General features: G+C 25.4%; 1 protein-coding gene across 3 annotated transcripts in view; it reads right to left on the reverse strand.

The window, feature by feature from the left end:
* Positions 1–2,521: 2,521 nt before the first annotated feature.
* LOC107441348 (signal transducing adapter molecule 2) overlaps positions 2,522–19,690 on the reverse strand; it is a 21,070-nt gene continuing 3,901 nt past the window's right edge. The window contains exons 4-14 of one of the 3 annotated variants that reach the window (XM_016054573.3): positions 18,463–18,545; positions 17,177–17,234; positions 15,673–15,757; positions 13,297–13,495; positions 11,544–11,644; positions 10,990–11,051; positions 10,223–10,310; positions 9,440–9,642; positions 7,279–7,636; positions 6,210–6,312; positions 2,522–5,290 (exon numbers count right to left, since the gene is read on the reverse strand). In XM_016054573.3, the coding sequence (XP_015910059.2) occupies positions 4,996–5,290; positions 6,210–6,312; positions 7,279–7,636; positions 9,440–9,642; positions 10,223–10,310; positions 10,990–11,051; positions 11,544–11,644; positions 13,297–13,495; positions 15,673–15,757; positions 17,177–17,234; positions 18,463–18,545 (1,635 nt within the window). In that variant the 3' untranslated portion in view covers positions 2,522–4,995. The remainder of the gene's footprint in view (positions 5,291–6,209; positions 6,313–7,278; positions 7,637–9,439; positions 9,643–10,222; positions 10,311–10,989; positions 11,052–11,543; positions 11,645–13,296; positions 13,496–15,672; positions 15,758–17,176; positions 17,235–18,462; positions 18,546–19,690) is intronic. The other 2 variants (XM_043040590.2, XM_043040591.2) reach the window with 2 other exon arrangements.

A 19,690-nucleotide genomic window follows, 5' to 3' on the forward strand; every position in this document is an offset into this window, starting at 1 on the left:
ATATTTAAAATTAAAATAAATAATAATAAATTGAATTTTACTTTATTTTGTTAAATTAGAACTAAAAAATAATCATAANTGCAAAATAATATTATGGCGAACGCTAGATAATATTAGTTTGTATAGAATCTAATATTATATAAGGCTGAGCAAACAGCGATCTCTTGTATCTTTCTAATATTAGAAGTTGTGCAAGATAACGTTAGATTTTGCCGATTTCCTGATATTATCTAATATTATGTGCTACTTGGTACCATCTCCCTCTAAATTAAATTGTGTAGGTGTTCAGCACATGCTGACGATACTTGCCTCAGTTTTCAAAAATAACTTGGTCATGCCCAATGTTATCGTTAAGAATGGATCCCTGCTGACTGTCATGAACAGCTTAGTTAATATCCAAAAACAAACTAATTTCAGAAAGGTTTGATAAGTTAAACATGCATTGCAACAAGACTGCATTCACGGGAACGTTCTCAGAATCAATTACATAGAATCTATAGAGTATCTTGATTTAATTTTAAACTTAAAGTAACGCATAATAAAGCATTCCAACTTAAAGAATAAATTAATAATTAAATATTACATAAAACATTAACTCTTTTGCATACACAAGGGGCTAAACATTTCTTAAAATGACTGGGGTAACATAAAAAGTAGATCTCAATCTCTCAGCTTAGTTGTGGGAAATTTCAGCATTACTAACAAAAAATTTAAAAAAGGGTCAAATTTCCTTATTCTAAAGCACAGGTCATCAATCTGACACATATTGATATGAAAATTTATTTCAATGCACATTTCCCGCGATTACGCAATGGCATTCCGCAAATTCGTTTTTACGCTTTTTCCGATCTACCTATGCAAATGAGATTTAAAATGATATTCACATGATATAATATCACACATTGCGATTCCTGTTCACATGATTTAAAGTGATACATCACGATTCGTATTTACGCGATTCAAGATCGAGTATCGGGTTCCGTACTTTCACGATTTTTTTTTTAATCAAATATCGTATTTACACAATTTAAAAGCCACCTTTATGATTCGTACTCAAGAGATTTAAAAATTACAAATCTGAATTCGTATTCACGATATTTTTAAATAAAACATCGAGATTCGTATTCGTGCGATTTTAAAATCGAACATCGAGATTCGTATTCACACAATTTGAAAATTAAATATAGATTCGTATTCACGTGATTTAAAAATCACACACTGAGATTTATATTCACGACTATTTGAATATCATAATCGATGTTTTTTATTAAAACGTTGATAACATTCTATGCATAAATGCTTCCTAAACAAACTTCTTTCTTGCTCAAATTTTAGGTATTTTTTCAATTATTTCAAAAGTGTTCATGCACATAACTTTCTTGGATTGTTATTTTCAGTTCTTTTGTCAAACCCATTTTTGTTGTACAAAAATTAAGAGTTTTGCAAAAGTTAGAACTTTTTTTTAAAAAAAAATCTGTAATTTTCAAACAATTTTCGCTAGAATGAGGTGGCGACGAATGAATTGAAATTAGTTAGAAGAGTTAATAGATTGCTCGCAAAAAGTTTTTTAATTGAGACTTTGTGTTTCGCAGAAAGTTTTTCATTTTATCTAAGTCTGGTCTTACAGGTAAATAAAAATTTCCTATAGTAAATCCACTTAGCCAGTAATTTAAATGCACCTTAATCATTGTAGATCATAATCAAACATAAGGTTTTGTTTATAACTACATTTACAAATATATTTTATTGTTAATTCTTTTGATGTTAGCTATTATAAGCTTATAAAACTATATATGTACTAAATTTTAATGGTGTAATCAATTAAACATCATAAAACTCGCCATATTTTATATACTTTTTTTCCAATTCTGTTATTAAATTTGTATCTTTTCCCTATTTTCTTAGACGCTATAATCTTACACTATTATTATTTTAATGTGAAATCTATTAGGCCATATACTATGTCGTTTGTAGCTATCCATTGAAACTACCTCTTTCTTTTAAATTCTATTGAGATAATGGATGTTTTATGCTTATGATTACTATATAATTACTCGGTGTAAGTTTATTGATCTATTGACCTGTATAAAATTTACAATACCATCTGGTTTGAAATGGTTCAGTAGGAAAGATTTTTTTCCAGCTCTCGCAATAAATAGAAAAAAGGTTTTCCATAAAGTGAATGTCCTCCAAATCTTTTTAAACTCTCCTTAATTAATTTATTTATTTTCTTGCTACATTCTTTTTCTGAAAACTTAGACCATGTTGCATTACTTCTTTAAATTCTTCACTTTGTAAAACGGCAAAAGGATTTGAAATTTGTTTTTATTTTAAATTATACAAAAGTGCTCTGAAAAAAAAAGATTTTTTTAGAAAAGGGCATTTGGATGTGGGATCTTATACTGTATTTGAAATTTTAGAGTTGTTCTCCACTCAACCAAATAGGTAAAATGTAATACATCATAAATTTTCCATAAATCATTTTAAATTCATTAGTAAACAAAAATACTCCTTTAGAAAATAAAAATGGAAAGGATATTTTATTAGCAAACTCAATCGTTAAAATATAAAGAAAAGAATTAATAATAAATATACTGAATAGAATAATACACGTTAAAAAGTTACAAATGAAATTTAAATACGACATATTTTCATATTAAAGAAATATAACATTTTTAATAAAAATCCATATTTTGCCGTCAATACTTTCATGCATAGAAATATATAAAAAGACTGACATATGTATATTTAATAATGTTAACAAAGTTATAATTCTAAATAAAAATTGTTTATATTAGATATCTTATATTCAGTTTTAAAATTTTAACAATAGTTTTAAAATATATTGATTTCAGAAAAAAAAAAGAAAGATGAAATCATGTTGATGATGATTTCTCAATAACATCTTAATTATTTGTAAATAAGTATAAACTCTAACAATAAATAAATTCTTATTTTAACATCAACATTCATATTTTAGCAATGTCTTAAAAAATTTTAAATTTCATAGAACTATTAATAACACTAATAAAACTTTTTTACATTATATACACAATATAATACAATTATTATTTGTTTAATTTATAAGCACATAGGGTATCATGTCTGTACAACCACAAGAGTTCACTATATAGAAAAAAGCCTCTACCAGAAAAAATAAATTATTGAAGTTGATACACTTTCATCCAGTTATTATTTTCCAATTTAGCCAAAATTTAGTACAGGAAGGTTTAACAAAAAATCAATAAGGTTTTTAAGGTAACACAAATCAGTGGTAGAATAGTTGAAATATTTTAGTTTTAACTAAACAAAAGACAATACAAACTATTGAATTGAACCTAATATTTTTTTTTTAATAATTTGAAACTTAAAAAAATTAACATGCATGGAATAACACAATACAAAATGGCGAGCTAAATATTTATAATTATTTATTTCATAATAACTTGGTTCTCAGTAAACTCATTTAAATAATAAACATAAAAAAGTGACCACAAAGAAATTTTTTTTTAAAAAAACTAATTATTTCTATAACAGAGGTAAATAGTTAAGTCAATAAATTTAACTTCAATTAGGATGCAACGGAAGGGTTAATAATCACAGAGATTTTTTTTGTACATAAATATTTTCAAAGCTTCCTTGATTTATACACATAGCTGCCAACATGAAAAGGTAATTATTGCTAGTATTAACTATTGGACAATACAATTGAAACAGATTAAGTTACAGTTAAAAAAAAAAGAAATACTTTGTTAAAAATCATAAAAATATAATATCTAAAGAATGGCTAGATTTAATATGTGACCTTAGAAACCATATGTATATATAATTAATGAAAGAAATTATTTAACTAGTTAGGATTAAAATGATGCTGTTGTAACAGATGAATAAAAATTACTTAATTTTTGGATAAAATTTTTTTTAAGGCTATAATAAATAAAATAAGTATTTTAACGTAAAAATGATGTATTTTATTTAATGAGCATTCAGAAAAATTACTCTTAAAATTTAACAGCAGCCCTGGCTTTAATATAAGAAAAGAGAATTTTTACTTTTAACAGACCAACAACAAGAAAGACAAACTTTTACCACATTTTTAAACAAATATTACAACTGATGTAGTGTTCATTTATTAAATTGATTACTTGCCCAAAAAATATTTGTAATAAAAGATTTACTTTCATACGGAAATCAAATGATCATCCAAATTCAGATAGATATTTTTATAAAAATGGAAATATCAAAAAAGGTAACATTGGTATTAAAATGTTACATAGTGCATTTTCTAAAGTATTATTTTAGACACAGTTAAGTTTACGGATTTTTTTTTATTCAATAAAATACAAAAACCACATTAAATAAATTATCATAAATTTAAATTGATTGCAATTATGATTGTCATTAAATGAACTTGAGTATTAGTTAATAGATATTAAATTGACTTTAGATGGCTATTTAAAGATAATATCTATAGATGTTAGATACTTATAGTTAAAACACATTCTTTTATAAATTAAAAGGATGGTGAATTATGGAGAAAAAATAATGAAGATTTTAGATAGTTTAAAAAGTAAGAGTATTAAACTCATTGTTATTAATGAGGTTTGAGTTATTATTTGGCAATAATATTACTTTTAATAAATCAATAAAATGGAGAAAAATATACAGCTTGATAGGGATTTTGAAAATGTACGATAACTAGAGAATTTTTTATTAGACTAGAAGAAATGGAGAAAATGCAAGAGCTGGCAGCTATGAACATATATAAAATTTTGATGACAATTATCTTAATAACTAAAGCAAATTGGACGATTATTTTTTCTTATATTACATATCTTAGAAATAGTTTATAGAAGAAAAAAAACTTTAGACAAGTGACACTATGTGTATCTTTTTCAAAGGTAGAGAGAAAACAGAAACTAAAACCTTATTTTGTATAAGATTTGATATCACAATCTTTCATTTAACATTTTATTCACACATAGGTTATATAAATTAAGAGCTTTCACCACTGCTAGAATTGGTAGACACTTGTCCATCCCCTGAAGCATGAGTTGTAGAAGTCTGTAGAAGCTCTTGTTTTGTACTGGAAGGTGTCAATACTGAAGTAGAATCAACTGGTGTCATTTGCTGCAAGTCATTGAAATAACTAGGATTTGATACAGGTGGTAAAGAAGTCATGTTTAACCCATTAGACGCAGATGTGGAAGTGTTCGATGTAACATCTTGAGATTGACTAACAGAGGGATCTTCAGAATTATTGCTCTGTAGAAGTACTGGAGGTTGAGGACTGGAATAATTGAAACAACAAGTTAGAATATAATACAGGAAAAATTTAATAAATCGTAAAATGAAATAATTAGTTTAAAAACAAGAGCATAACTTTTAAAACAAGAAGATGCAAAATGTCCGTTTTAAATTAGTGCACTCATACAAGTACTTGATCTAGCATAATTCAGGTGTGAGGATTTCAAACATAAAATCAGTTTTACACTTAAAGCACATCTGATGTTTTTTAATGACATTTTCAGTATTTTTTTTTTGTTGTCAAAATGAACAAGTTTAAAAATTTAATAAATAATAGGAAGTTCAGTGAATCTTGCAACAAACTTCTAGAGAAGCAAGGGCATCATGATTGAAACTGCAAGGGGAGTCTATGCCCAAAAAGGTTATCGTATGTGGCTTGAGGTACCTTCCTTTTATGACCTGTTGAGAAGCACATGAGGAAACAGCTCACTATAGGGGAAGTGCCCTTAGCGGCGTATGAGTTCCTATGCAATTTTAATTCTAATGATATACCCCAGCTTGTCTATAGGTTTGTTGCAACATTTACATGACTCCTTGTTACATATAACATGTTTAGACTTGTCCGTTGCAACCAAAAATAGACTAAAAATGCCATTTTAAAAGATACTTAGAAGCTTGACGATTCTCTCTCTCTTTCTCTTAAATATAGCAAATTTGAAATCAGCATTATGAAAGCATCTAAGATCGGCTAAAAAATCTTGTTCAACAGAAGGGAAAAAAATAATAAATTTGCTCCAAAGTGTTATTAATTGTTACAAATGATGATTTTTAATAAGTAGTAAAGCATTTATTTAATGTCTGAATAAATACTAACAAAAAAGAGTATAACATCTGTAACACTAGTATTGAAATATTATTAACTAGAATATCAAATTACATTAACAATCAAAATAAAATGTCACCTGTTTACATAATAATAAGGATATGGAACATGAGGCCCCATAGGTGGAACTGCATAAGGCATGCCAAGATAAGCTTGAGAAGGTCCAGGAAAAGGCATATAACCTACAAAATAAAATTATATTTAAAGAAATTATAATAAAAAAAATATTTTTAAAGTATTAAAGAATTTATTGAAAGTTAATAGGAAAAACAACAAAGGATTCTATTTATATTAAATAATATTTTAAATGTAATTTTTAAAAAGCAACTAAAATAAGTTAATAATATTTTATTTAACAGTTTTCTCAAGAAAAAATCACAACTTTAAAAAATTATTCAGTCGAAACTTGATTATATATGGAATGAGGTGGCAAGGATAACAAAAATCATGCATGATCTAAAAAAATTTAAAAAGGTTAAAAAGCGTAAAATAGTTTTGAAATTTATTCATATATGTATACACGTTTTAAACATGCAACAGAATTCTTTGTTCTACGTTTAAATCATTTAAACAATGAATGGTAAAGAAATTTTTTTTACATGCATGCTTCATCAAGAGTTCAAACGCGTTCAGTTGCACTTATTTTTCAAAAAAAATCAGTCATTTATTTTTGCTTCATCATATTTTTGCTTCTTGCTTTGGAAGCACATTTTCTAAATTCAAAATTGTACTTTTTTGTCATGAGCTGCTGCCATTAGCTAATTTGGTAAATATTTCTATTAACTAGTCTAAAATTAATTTAAATTGATCTTATTTTTATACTAATGGTCTTACATGTGCTTACTGAAACAAATCATTACTTATTGCATTTTATAAAAAAATATTTTAGTTTCAAATTTAAGAATGAAATTTATATTAATTGCCAGTGATAGGAAAGCATAGATTACGAATAAAATAAATATAAAACTTACATAAAGGGATGAACAACCTTTTTAAGGAATAAGGCCACAATAAAATATTTCAATTTTCAAGGAGCAGCAAGGGATTTTGTTTTTTAACTTATTTATTGATAAAAGTTAGTAAAACATTTATAAAATTACTTATGCTGGTTATGTAGATTTTAAATAAAATAATAAACATAAAATTACCTTGTTGTGGATTTGGTGGCGGAAAGGGATATGGAATTCCAGGTGGTACAAAAATTCCTCCCATGATACCTGTTGCATAAGGATTCATCATACTAGCTGGATGTATTACTTGACTAACTGATGGATTAGTAGCTGCTGTTGTAGTTCCTGTAGTTTGAGAAACTACTGAATTATCAGCAACTGTCTGAATGCTGGCTGGAAGATTTGTAGTTTGGTTTTGAGTAGCATTGATGGCTTTCATATTTTGCTGATTATTGACCTCAGGAGGAATATTGCTGGAAACTGAGGGCTGCGACAAGATGGCATTCTGAGAAGGCATTTTTGATTCTGAGGTTGACATTGACGGAGGAAAAGCATGCTGTTAAAATAAAAAAAAAAGATTACAAGGTTACTAAATATTAATTTAAAAATGAATTGAGTAAGAACTAGTATAGTAACTAGGATTGTATTATCAGGGATACAGATAGTCAGAGATGGAAAAATAAGGCAACAGTGGAATATGAGAATATGCAGGAAGACTGCTTTTTTTTAATACCCTTCCTACTGAATTAGAGTCAAAATTTTTTTTATTTATTTAATTAAATTATTTAGGATATTTACTTTTCTGTGGCATAGCAATTCTCAAGGATCCTCGTAAACAAAAGTCTACTGCAATAGGATAAAAAAATATTTCGCTTTTCTTGATTTACATAGCAGGGCCTTTTTTTTTTCTTTTTCTAGATTAGTTGCAGAGATGCAAGTTTATAACTAGTATAACTACAATTTAAAATATCTATTAACTCAGATGATATTAAGTGCTAGAAAAAATAAATAAAAAGAATGATACAAAATAAGAACAGAAAATTTATTGAACATTATATTTATCTTATTTTGTGTGGTTTATAATGCAAAAGTTTTAGAGAATCACAAAAATAAAATGAAAATTAAATACATTAGGCAATGGAATGAAATGAAAATTTCATATTAAAAATATCAGTGGCAGTGGATGCAGAGATGTCAACTTGCTCCGGACAGCAAATACAGTCAGACCTTGACATAAGGTCACCCTAAGGGACATTGCAAAAGTGACCTTATAAGCGGGGTGACCTTTTAACCGATTCATTAGCAGTTCGTAACTAAGCACGTAAATAGTACACATTAAGATTTTTTAAAAATGGTAATACGAACGAAAATGATCAGCCATGAATTAAATATTTAAGTCAATAAATTTTAACAGAATTAGTAAAGAATTAAAGAAAGTTAGATTTTAAAAAAAAAATTAATTTAAAATAAAGTTGTTTACAAATTTCCTCAAAGTGTACATACATTCATTACATCTTACCTTATTTAAAATAATCATTTATGCAGGTGTGTCTCGTTTTTGGTCTCATTTTTCTGCCAATGTTTTATAGATTTTGTAACTTCTCAAAATGTTTCTCAGCTCCCTCATGGTTTGTAAAAAAAATTTCGTTTGACATTTATTGCATTGAAGACTTCCACTTGGGTTACAGCTACAGTCTCAGGACCACTGTCATTGTCTTCAGTGTCCACAACTTGTGAAACTATTTCAGAAATTGTAGCTTGTTCGTTGGCTGCAACATTTTCCTAGAACTCGAGAGGAGTAATTGCCTTGTAAAGAAGTTAAATAGGCTTTAGTCAGAAAAGAGCTTCCCTCGCCTCAGATAAAAATGATCTTATAAGCAATAGCGATTTTTAAAACTTGACCATATATCCGATAATCTGTAACAAAGAATTCCTATTCGGTGAGCCGGGACTTCGGAAAAGTGACCTTATATGCGGAGTGACCTTATATCGAGGTCTGACTGAATATATTTTAAAGTAGTAGCTTATCAATTGTGATTCTTGGTTTAATAAATTAAATTTAGTAGATTTTTATCCACCACTATTTCTAAATAATACATAGGCTTATATAATTCACCACTTAATAGTACTTATGTCATGCTAGCAAGTAAAAATGGTCAAATATTTGCAAAATTTACATTGTAGTTATTTACCGTTTTTTTAGTTATTTTGGCGTGTCCGGAGCTGTTGGCATCTCTGTGGATGAAATAATTACATTTTAAAATACTAATAGATGGAATGGTAGATAAACAGAAAAAATGGTTTTCCAACTCATATTTAAAATTAATAACTTTAAAATAATTATAAGGAGAAAAATTACTTGAGTATAAGGCATTTGCATTGGACTAGTGTATGACTTCATGTTTAAAGGTAAAGTTGCCCATTGATTGTTAACTGTTGATAAGTCATGGAACAAATCAAAAGCTGCCATGATTTTTTCATTTGTTGCATCTAACATTGCTAAGCGATTGTCAATTGAATGCAGATTTTCTTCAATCTGTGGAGCCATTTTATAACACTCTTCTGAAAATAAAATTAACATTTATAAGCATTTCGAGAATTCTAATAAGATAGTTTTGAAATTTTAAAAATGTGCATAAAACTTTTAAATCCCATAAACATTGAGCAATGGTATAAATGCTAAAACTATATTTTTGAATGAATAAAGTAAATTTTATAAAGAATGAAAAAGTTTTCTTTTTTGAAAACATTTCCACAAATACATAGCTGATAATCTTCATTTGAATACTAGCCTTACTTACATTATTGGTATATATCGCTAACTGATGCATTAACATTCTATAAAATATATTACCAAAAAAGAGAAAATAAAAATCTTTTAAAATTATTCAATTAAAAATTGTATAACAATTCAATTTCCCTCTATTATATATATGTGTGTGTGTGTATAAATGAATGTAATATAGTAACTACAATAAAATATTAAATTAAAATTTGTAATTGGATTTATTTTTCTTTTTGTACAAGTTTCAAATGCAATTATTATATTTTTTTTTATATACATAAAATGTTATTTATGTCTGGCACCCTTATTCCAGAAATATTATTATGATTCATAACTTTCAGCATGGAAAACACTTACTTTCAAGTTTTAACATATTTTCAGGGTCAATCAGTTCTTCAGTAGGATCAACATCATTCAACCAATTCAAAACTTGATCTATTTTTTCCTATACAAGAGAAAATATTTAGAAAAACATTTAAAGGATTTCAAAACTTCTTATTTGCACAATTAAATAAACATGCTTTTTAACTTAAAAACACTCAATTACACTATCTTTAAGTTCAAAAGTTAAATCATCACATTGTGCTATGTTTATGTCAATAATATATATATATATATATAAAACAAAAAAAGATTGGAGCTGACTGAGTAGGGTCAAAACAAATTTAAAAATAAAAATGCATAAAAATAAACATATACAAAATTTAAAACATAAACGTATGTCAGTAAAATAAGAATTTTTAATAAAATAAGAATTAAGCAGATAAAGAATTTTTTGGACAAAGCTGGCCATTTTTGAAGAATGATTTACCTCTTATATCATTTCTAACATACCAAAATTAATTTGTTTAAATATGAAAAATTTGTCTAAATTTTTAAAGCGAAGTACATAAAGCTTCTAAGAAAATTTAAAAAAAAAAATTAACAAATAAAATAGAAATAAAATTTTAAGAGAATAATTTAATGTAAAACAATATGCATATATTTAAAAAAAAATATGCAGTAGGAATGGACCTATTAGAAAAAAAATTTAATACTACTTTTTGACATTCTTAAACATAAGTTTAAAACAAAGTACGCAATTATGGTTTCATTAAAATATGAACAAAAAAAATTATTCCTACCTCATTTACTGTTACAATATCATTTGATGTATCTTCCACTTCACTAGTTGAAGAAGCTTCAACTGAAAGGAAAAAGTTATTAAACAAAACTATAAAAAAAATTTTTTTACGGAAATAAACTTATATAAATAAAATTTTATGTAATAGAGTCAATAAAGAAATAACACAAATAGATTTATTATTATGTTTACTATAACCAATAAACATGTACTTAAAAAAATTCATTTTTTCTTTATATAAAGGTGAACATATATCTTATACAACATTTTTTAAAAAATAAATATACAATTAAAAATTTTAAAAAATGAGTGTGCTAAAATAAGATAGACACAAATTGTAACAATAACAAGAATGTTATTTATCCTCAATATAAAATAACAGCAAATAATAAATAAATAACAAAAATATAAATTTAAAAAAAATATTATTATGCAAAAAATAATTTCTTCATATGTAGTGAGAAAAAAAAGTAGTAAAAAACTAATTTTTACCATAAAAATTTTATAGATCACAAGTTAATAATTCATTTCAGAACATTAGTAAATGTAACTTACTTTTAGGCTCCAGCGACTTCAAATAGTCATCTTCAGAAACGAAATTAGATGGAAAAAGGCCTTCACTTAGTTGATTAGAACCTTTCCACCAATTAGAATCACTAATGAAAAGAATGAGAACAATATTTTTAATTTAATGTGTACAAGCAATTAAAACTCAGATTCTTAAAAATAAATGCTTTTAAACAGTAAAAAAATAATTAATGACAATTAATCTTTTAAATTAAGAGTAAATTAACAAAATTAAATATTTTTTGAACAAACCTCCATGAGTCATTTTTTGCAATTGAATAATAAATTTAGGTATAAAATCTAGAACAGAGTTATCCAAGTGTTATTGTGGCAAGGTATAATTTGTTTATAAATAAACACATATAGAAAAAAAAATTTCTAGCAAAATACCTTTTTGTCACTCCTTGTTTTAAATGTTTTGTACAGATGTGGAGGAACTATGGTTCACCTTTTTTTTCCATTATTGTAAAAAGATTTACACATAACTTTTGAAATCTTCCACATAAATGTAAGAATTTCAATGTTTTAAAAAATATTACTTATGAATTATAAGGAACATGAAGCCCAGTTTCAACACAAAGAACAAAATTATAAATTCTAGTTTACACAGATCATTGGCAACCAATAATTTACATAGATCTATCAAATATAATAATATTCAATAATATACAGTTCAATAATATCACAGTCATTATTAACAACTCTAATTATTGAATAGGATAATATTGTGAACATTATTGATATCAAAAGGATAATATCGCAATTATGCATATAGATATTTAAATAGGATATTATTGTGAGTGTTTCGAAATTTTATTTGGGCAAAGAAAATACTGGCAACTGTAAATACATAAATTAATTAAATATAAAAAATATTGAGTAAATTTGCAAATATTTTTAAACATAGATTTTTTATTTTTTGACAACACATTGCAATACTAAAATTCATACTTATCAGTTAAAAGCCAGCTGTTCCTATGTTTTTAATTTTTCTCTATTCATCAGTAAATTTTTTATTTTTCTGTTTATAAAGATTTTTATGAATGATCTCAGTGTGCATTTTAATTTTGATTTTTATATTCATAATTACTTATTGAATGACCTAAACAAGGGTGAACTAATTTTTGTTGCAAGTCCCACTCCTGGACAAAATATTCAATTCTTTATTTTTTTAATTTTTAATGTATTATATCCCAGTTGTGATTTATTGATTTTTTAAAAAACAAAAATACAATTTATTGATAATTAGAAGAATTTACAGCGCTTTTTGCAAGGTAACTGAGGATTGAGTTTATAATTGACTTAAGAATATAATTGACTTAATTGATCAATTAAAAAGTGCTAGAATTCAAAATAACACAATATCAAATGCAAAATATTAGTGTAACAAAACATGATGTATTGAAATTTTAGAGTGACGATACATCACAATGCCAAAATCTTAACATTGCCCAGTGCTAGTTACTGATACAACAGCCAGTTAATTCATCCAAATAGTCAATTTTAGCAGAAATACAATTCCAAAGAAAGATCAATTCTTGTTAAAATAAATAAATAAATAAATTAAATAAAATGCTGGAAATTTTTTTCCCACAATTTTTTATTGTGTGTGTATGCAAAAGAAACAAGTATACAAAAAAGTATATCTCTTAAAAAATCAATCTTATCTCATCTAATTAAATAAAAAAGTCTCTTATTTTTTTATTAATTATATTTAAAAGCAATTATAATTGCAATATACCTATTATCTGTAACTAAGATTACTTCACCAGCCTTTAGAGTTAGTTCGTTTTCTTCCACAGCTTCAAAATCATAAAGAGCAAGCACTTTAAAAGGCTCGCGTCTAGATTTCTCTTGTGGCTGTGATAAAGACAGTCTAGAAGTTGCTTCTTCAATAGGGGCAGAATATTTACCAGTATCCTTTAAAGATATCTCAATGGCTAAATAAACAGAAAAAATATAAAACTTTTAAAGTAGTAAAAATATGGAAATTATTAAATCTATTAAAATATCTTAAATTCTAAACCAATTTATTAAAATAAATTTTTAAAAGGAAATCATGTTTTCAAATATGCTTGTTTTAAACATTCTTCATATTTTTATAAAACATTAAGCTTATTAAACACAAATTTATAATTCTGCTTAGATTTTTTTTTTCACTGCTTACTAATTTGCTCTTAAGACGCGACAATAAAAAAGGATACATATTTTGTTTTTAAAAAAATGTCTACCTGATCAAACAAACAGATAAGAATATGCTAATTCAATTCATTTTTTTCTTGTAATAACATTTTTTAAATAGTTAAGCCATTTTATAAAGATTTATACATAAGCCCTGTGGCAGAATTTTTTCAAGCTTTCTGCGACAAAACTCTCTAGCACTAATATTTTTCTACAAGATAGTTTTAATAATAACAAAGATGTATGTTACTAATTTAAGGTTAAAAAAAACGAAAAAAAAAATGCTGTGTTTACCTAAACAAAAAAAAACAATTTAATTTTTTTTAATTGAATATGTAATATTTTTTTGATTCTAATATTATGGGCGATATTCTCACATTTTGTTGGGATGGGGGAGCGCACTAATTATTTCCTTTATAGCATTTTTCAAATCCTTATCACAATAAAAAAATAATTTAATATCATGAAATCTGTAGCAGTAATTACCGAAAAACAGATCGATTCAAATGCTTGTTTCGTTTCAAGATTTGATTGTTGTAATAAAAAATATCTGGCTTTAAAAACTATGTGGAAATCAAAAGCAATAACTGCCAAAAAAAATCGATAGAATCATTGCCTTAAAAAGTAAATTATCAAATGCGGAATTCGAATTTCCCATATCACCTAAAATATACTGGGATATCTAAAAGCTACGTGAAAATCAATGTCAATAACTGCTGAAAATACATTCAAAATTAATTTACAATATTGACATAAATTGAGCACTTCAAAAAGTGATTATTTAAATGCGCGATTCAAATTTACGTGTAAATTTCTACAGAAAAGCAAAACAAAATTTTTTACTTTCCAAGAGAAAAATTTTTCCGCAAGAACTCTGTAGAGTTCTGCGACAATGTCACCGCAATTCTGCGACAGGGTACATAAGTCTATAAATTTTTATAGATTGTTCCCGCATCTTTCATTTTCCCGCATACATTGTCTTTTTTTAAACTGTCCAGATTCAAATGCTATTCTTATTATGTTAACACCTGCATGGATCATTTTTCAAACAAGCAGATTCCCACAGATATCATTCCGAAAAAAATTATAGAAGTTATTTTGTTTTGAAACTAATGATGTTAAATTTTGAGGAAAATTCCTAAAATAGCTTATTTGATGTTCATGCATCAATTGATGAAAATATTGAGGATTGTTGGAGTTGACAACTCAAGAAATAGTTACAGAAGCTGAAGAAATGTAAAGTCATACCGATGAAAAAGGTAAATTGGAACCACAACAAGTGAAAACATTAGTGGGAGGTCTCGAAGCTTAAGAAACAATGAAGAATTTTCTGTATCCATATGAACTTAACGAAAATAAACAGCAATCTGTTACAAATGTTAAAAATATATAGTTTGTATCTATAGCATATTTTACCTAAAATTTAAATGCATTTTAAATGAATGTGTTTATTTACCTTTCTTTTGCATTGTAAATATTCTATATGAAGTACATAATCTAAATAATTTTTTTATATTTATTGTAAATTTAAATCTATTACTCCTTTATTACTTTTCATACATTTTCAAGTCATTATTTAATATTTTATCATACTTTTCCACTTACATACATATATGTTGGTTACTTTACTGTAAGTATCCTTCACAACGAATGGTCCCCTTAGAAACAATTGATCAAGGTTTTGTAATTTAAGGCACAATTGATCTACTCTTATTTAAATTTTTGAACATATGATACTAAATTTTTCCCACTTTAAATGAATTACTAACAAAATAATTCAATCATATGTATTTAATTAAACTTTGGCTGAATTAATTTGTGCTTAACTGGATGAAAAATTTAAATAAAATTATGCACAAAACAGTAACTCATACGTTATTATAATACTTCTTCAAAACTAACCTTTTAAACTATAAAAGTATCAGAGATTATGTACCTCTAATGATGTCATTTTCTTCTTCTTGACTACTAACGGCATTGGGATCATTACAAATAGGTGCGGCAATTTTCTTTTCTTTCTCCTTAAAAAAAAAGGCAACATTAAAAAAATTAACAAATATATATTTCCTTTAAATCTTTTGTTCCCTAACTCAGACAATACTCAATATATTATTCAAATAGAAGCAAACATTGGCTGGAGATTATAATATTGAACTGTGCAAAATTAAATAAATAAATAAATATTTACTCTTAACTAAAATTTTATATATTCTGACAAAATGCAAATGCAAAATTAGTTTCAAAACTACATAAACTGGTAAAATAATAATATAAAAATCATCTATAACTTTTTATTATTATTATTTTAATATAAAGTAGAACTTCCCAAACTTTAGCAATGACATTTAGAGAACTAGCGCTATGCCTAAAACTAAATTCTTGTGTATTTGAAAGAAGAAAAAAAAAACGCACAGGTGTTTTGAGGTTTAATAAAAAAAAGTATAATCCATAATTCATACACTACAATATCAAGTAAAAAACTAGATTTTTGACCAATTGGGTTCAATATTTCACAGACAGAGAAAATAAACTTTTCAACAAAAATTAAATTGAATATTCACTGTTCCCTTCCAAAACAAAACTTCAATGATAGTTAATATATATTTTTAAACCAAATGAATGTACGCAAGAAAACATGCAGATTTTAGCATGTGATACAATATAAAATGAACAAGATTACATAACCTTAAACCATTATCATTAAAGTGCCTTGTTATTTTTAATTTATTCAAAGGAAATTTAAGATAATTTAAATTTATTGAGTAGTGAGATTAGAAGAAATAGTACTTCTAATAATAACTTTAAATTTTTTACTATCAAATGACTTCTTAAAGAAAGCATTTTTTTGTTTTGGAAGTGCAGAAATATTTAACAATTCTCTTGACGTTAAAATTTTTGAAAAAAATGGAAAAACTAAAACCTATTTTCAGACATTAATGAAAATAATAATTAGTTCTAGGCATTTTAATTGGTGCAAAACAAAATAGAACTTTATGAGTCAGTCATTATAATAGGAGAGTTACTGTTAGAAGGGAAAGATTATTTCATTGAGTGCACACAATATTAAAGCAAAAAATATGCACTAATATAAAAATTTGCTTTAACAATAAATTAGCTTGTTGCCCGAACAGATTTTTAATAGATCAACTATATTCACAGTACATCTACTAAAACATATCTATTTTCAATACATCTTGTATTAAAAAATATTTTAATGTGTATATATGAAAACAATTCAATAAGCAAATGATATTTTATTACAATAAAACATAATATTTGAAAATGTAAAAATATAATTATCATCTTTTGAACAATAAAGTTTAACAAAACAATAAATATAAAAAAAAAATGTTAGAAATTATATCAGAATTATGAAAACAAACCAAAATTAGGAAAAATACATTATGATAAAAAAAAAATTAATAACTTAGTACACGTACTAGTGATGGAAATTCCACACCTTCACTCTTAAGCTTGTAATATAATGCCGGAATAATGCTGAAAAAGTACAAATATATTAGTACACTTATCCAATATTTTAAATTATAACTGCTAAAAATGTTTAACAGACTCAGTTTTAAAATAAGTGTGTGAATGTTTAGCACTTAAAAGAAAATGCAAACTTATATAAAACTAGTATTTATTTCTTTTTTTTTTTACTCAAAATTTACGGTGCCTTAATTGTGACATATGTTGAAATAATTTACTGCAGAAATTTAATAATTTTTAGAGATTTTTTAATATTGCATTTAGACATCTGTTGTATGTATCAGTCAAAGTAAATTATTATTATTACCCTTTAACAAGTCTTAAAAATATCTTTCCTGTCTAATAAATAAATAAATAAAAATAAAATAAATTTAAAATGTAAAATTTAATATATTTATAATGAGGTTAATGTGTTCAATATTTAAATATAGGATTCACAACCAGTGGTTTATCTGTGCTCTCTGATTTCTGAAAAAATAATAATCTGAAACATTACATAATTTGTGCAGGAAAACGTAATTTCTTAAACTGGTTTCAATAAATCCTAAGAAAAAACCAAAAATAAAATACAAAACATACATCAAGTATTTATTCAGAAGCACAAGATTAGAGTAATTAATTTATATAAAAAAAAATTATTTATAGGCAAAAATTAGAAGTCTGCAATATTTGAACTTCATTTAATAAAGAAACATGTCTAACTATTTTAATTTTTAAATTGAATTTTTTTTTTTAATCTTTACAAATGCATAATTTAAATTTTAAATACAATTTGCAGTGCTTTGTCATTAAATTGTGGAGTTTAACTTTTTTTCCATAATCCTTGTTTGAAAAAAGTTGCACACACCTAGTTAAATTAAAAATCTGTATCTCAAATAATTTATTTAAAGCAGTTTTATAACAGTTAATAAATACCGAAAAATTATAATATTCTTGCTCTTGATACATTTTATTCCTAATCATAATTTTAGTAGAATGTTTAAAACTACAAAATGTAAGTAATGTAGCAAGATTTTTTTTAAAAATCATATAATGAATTTTTGTTATTTAATATGTGACAAATGTGCAAATAAACAGCAACATCATACATTAAAAGCATAAAAGACAATCTTTCTTGATAAGATCTGTAACAAAATATTACAGCTGAAAATAATAATTAAAAATAAACCTTTAACTAAAGATAAATCTTACAACCTTTAACTACATAAAACTATTTCAGCAAAACTATAGATATTACCAAAGTTCAGGATCATCCTTAAATTCCTCCATAGACCATTTTTGCAGCAATTCTTTCAATTTAGTAGCACAAGATGGATGCATCTACATAATATAAAAAAAGTAATAGGAAAAATAATTAAATAAAAGATATCAAAAACAAATGCTTTAAAAACATAAGACAATCTAAATTTTTATTTTGAAGAAATAAATCGATATACTTTAAATACAGAAGAAAAATTATTTACAAAAACTGACACAATACTAATAATGAATCTAACTACACACAAAAAAACTAATAATGGTGTTGCAGTTTTCCATTGTTGTTGGTACATTTTTAGTGGCTGCAAAATCACAAGGCAGAATCCAGTTTTCCTACATTAATTTCCATATTCTTTTAGTTGTCATCAGCATAAAATTAATAAAAGTGATTAAGGTATTGCTTTTCAGTAAAATATTTTTCTATCCCAAATTTAAAGATATTTACCCGTAATATTTATTTTTCTTATTTTATTCTGATATTATTACAATGTTGATTGTTTTCTAAACGATGAATTTAAAGCTAAATGAGTTGCTTATTTATTATAATGTAATTTGATGATATTAGCATACATTTTAAGATAAACTTATTTAAATCAGTGTCTAAATTTCTTGTTTTACAATAGTTATTTTATGGTGTAAATTAAATATTATGCTATTATAAAATACCATTAAAGAGATTTGTAAAATGATTAGTAGAATGTAACAATTAGCTTCTTGCACAATATGATACAAGCACAAATTACATTTAATATATCAGTCAGTTTGGTAAGCAAAAAGTATTAAATATTTGTTAAGCAAAAAGTATTAAATTACCGTTGTGAACTCAGCAAGTTTGACATTGCACTATAAACATTTAATTAAAGGAAATGAATGTTAAATGTGTGAAGTGTGGGCAGAAGCAAAAAAAAAGATAAAAGCTTTGAAGTATATATATTTTAAGAGAATAATTTCAATTTATGTAGGAAAAATATTTTATGCTAAGGTACAACAATCATTACAACGCATTCGTCAGAGTTAGTGAATGACTGTGAACAGCTCCTTAGTCCCCTATAGCTCTATTAGCGTATAAAATCTTCTAATGTTTTTAAGTGAATTAATTTTCATGATTGATGTGATAAGTTATCATGAGCAGACACGACAATTTTTTATGTAAATAAGAATACTGGAAGCATTATTCTAAATGAAACTTGGTTATATATATATATATA

Source organism: Parasteatoda tepidariorum, chromosome 9, assembly GCF_043381705.1.
Source record: "Parasteatoda tepidariorum isolate YZ-2023 chromosome 9, CAS_Ptep_4.0, whole genome shotgun sequence".
Taxonomy (NCBI): domain Eukaryota; kingdom Metazoa; phylum Arthropoda; class Arachnida; order Araneae; family Theridiidae; genus Parasteatoda; species Parasteatoda tepidariorum.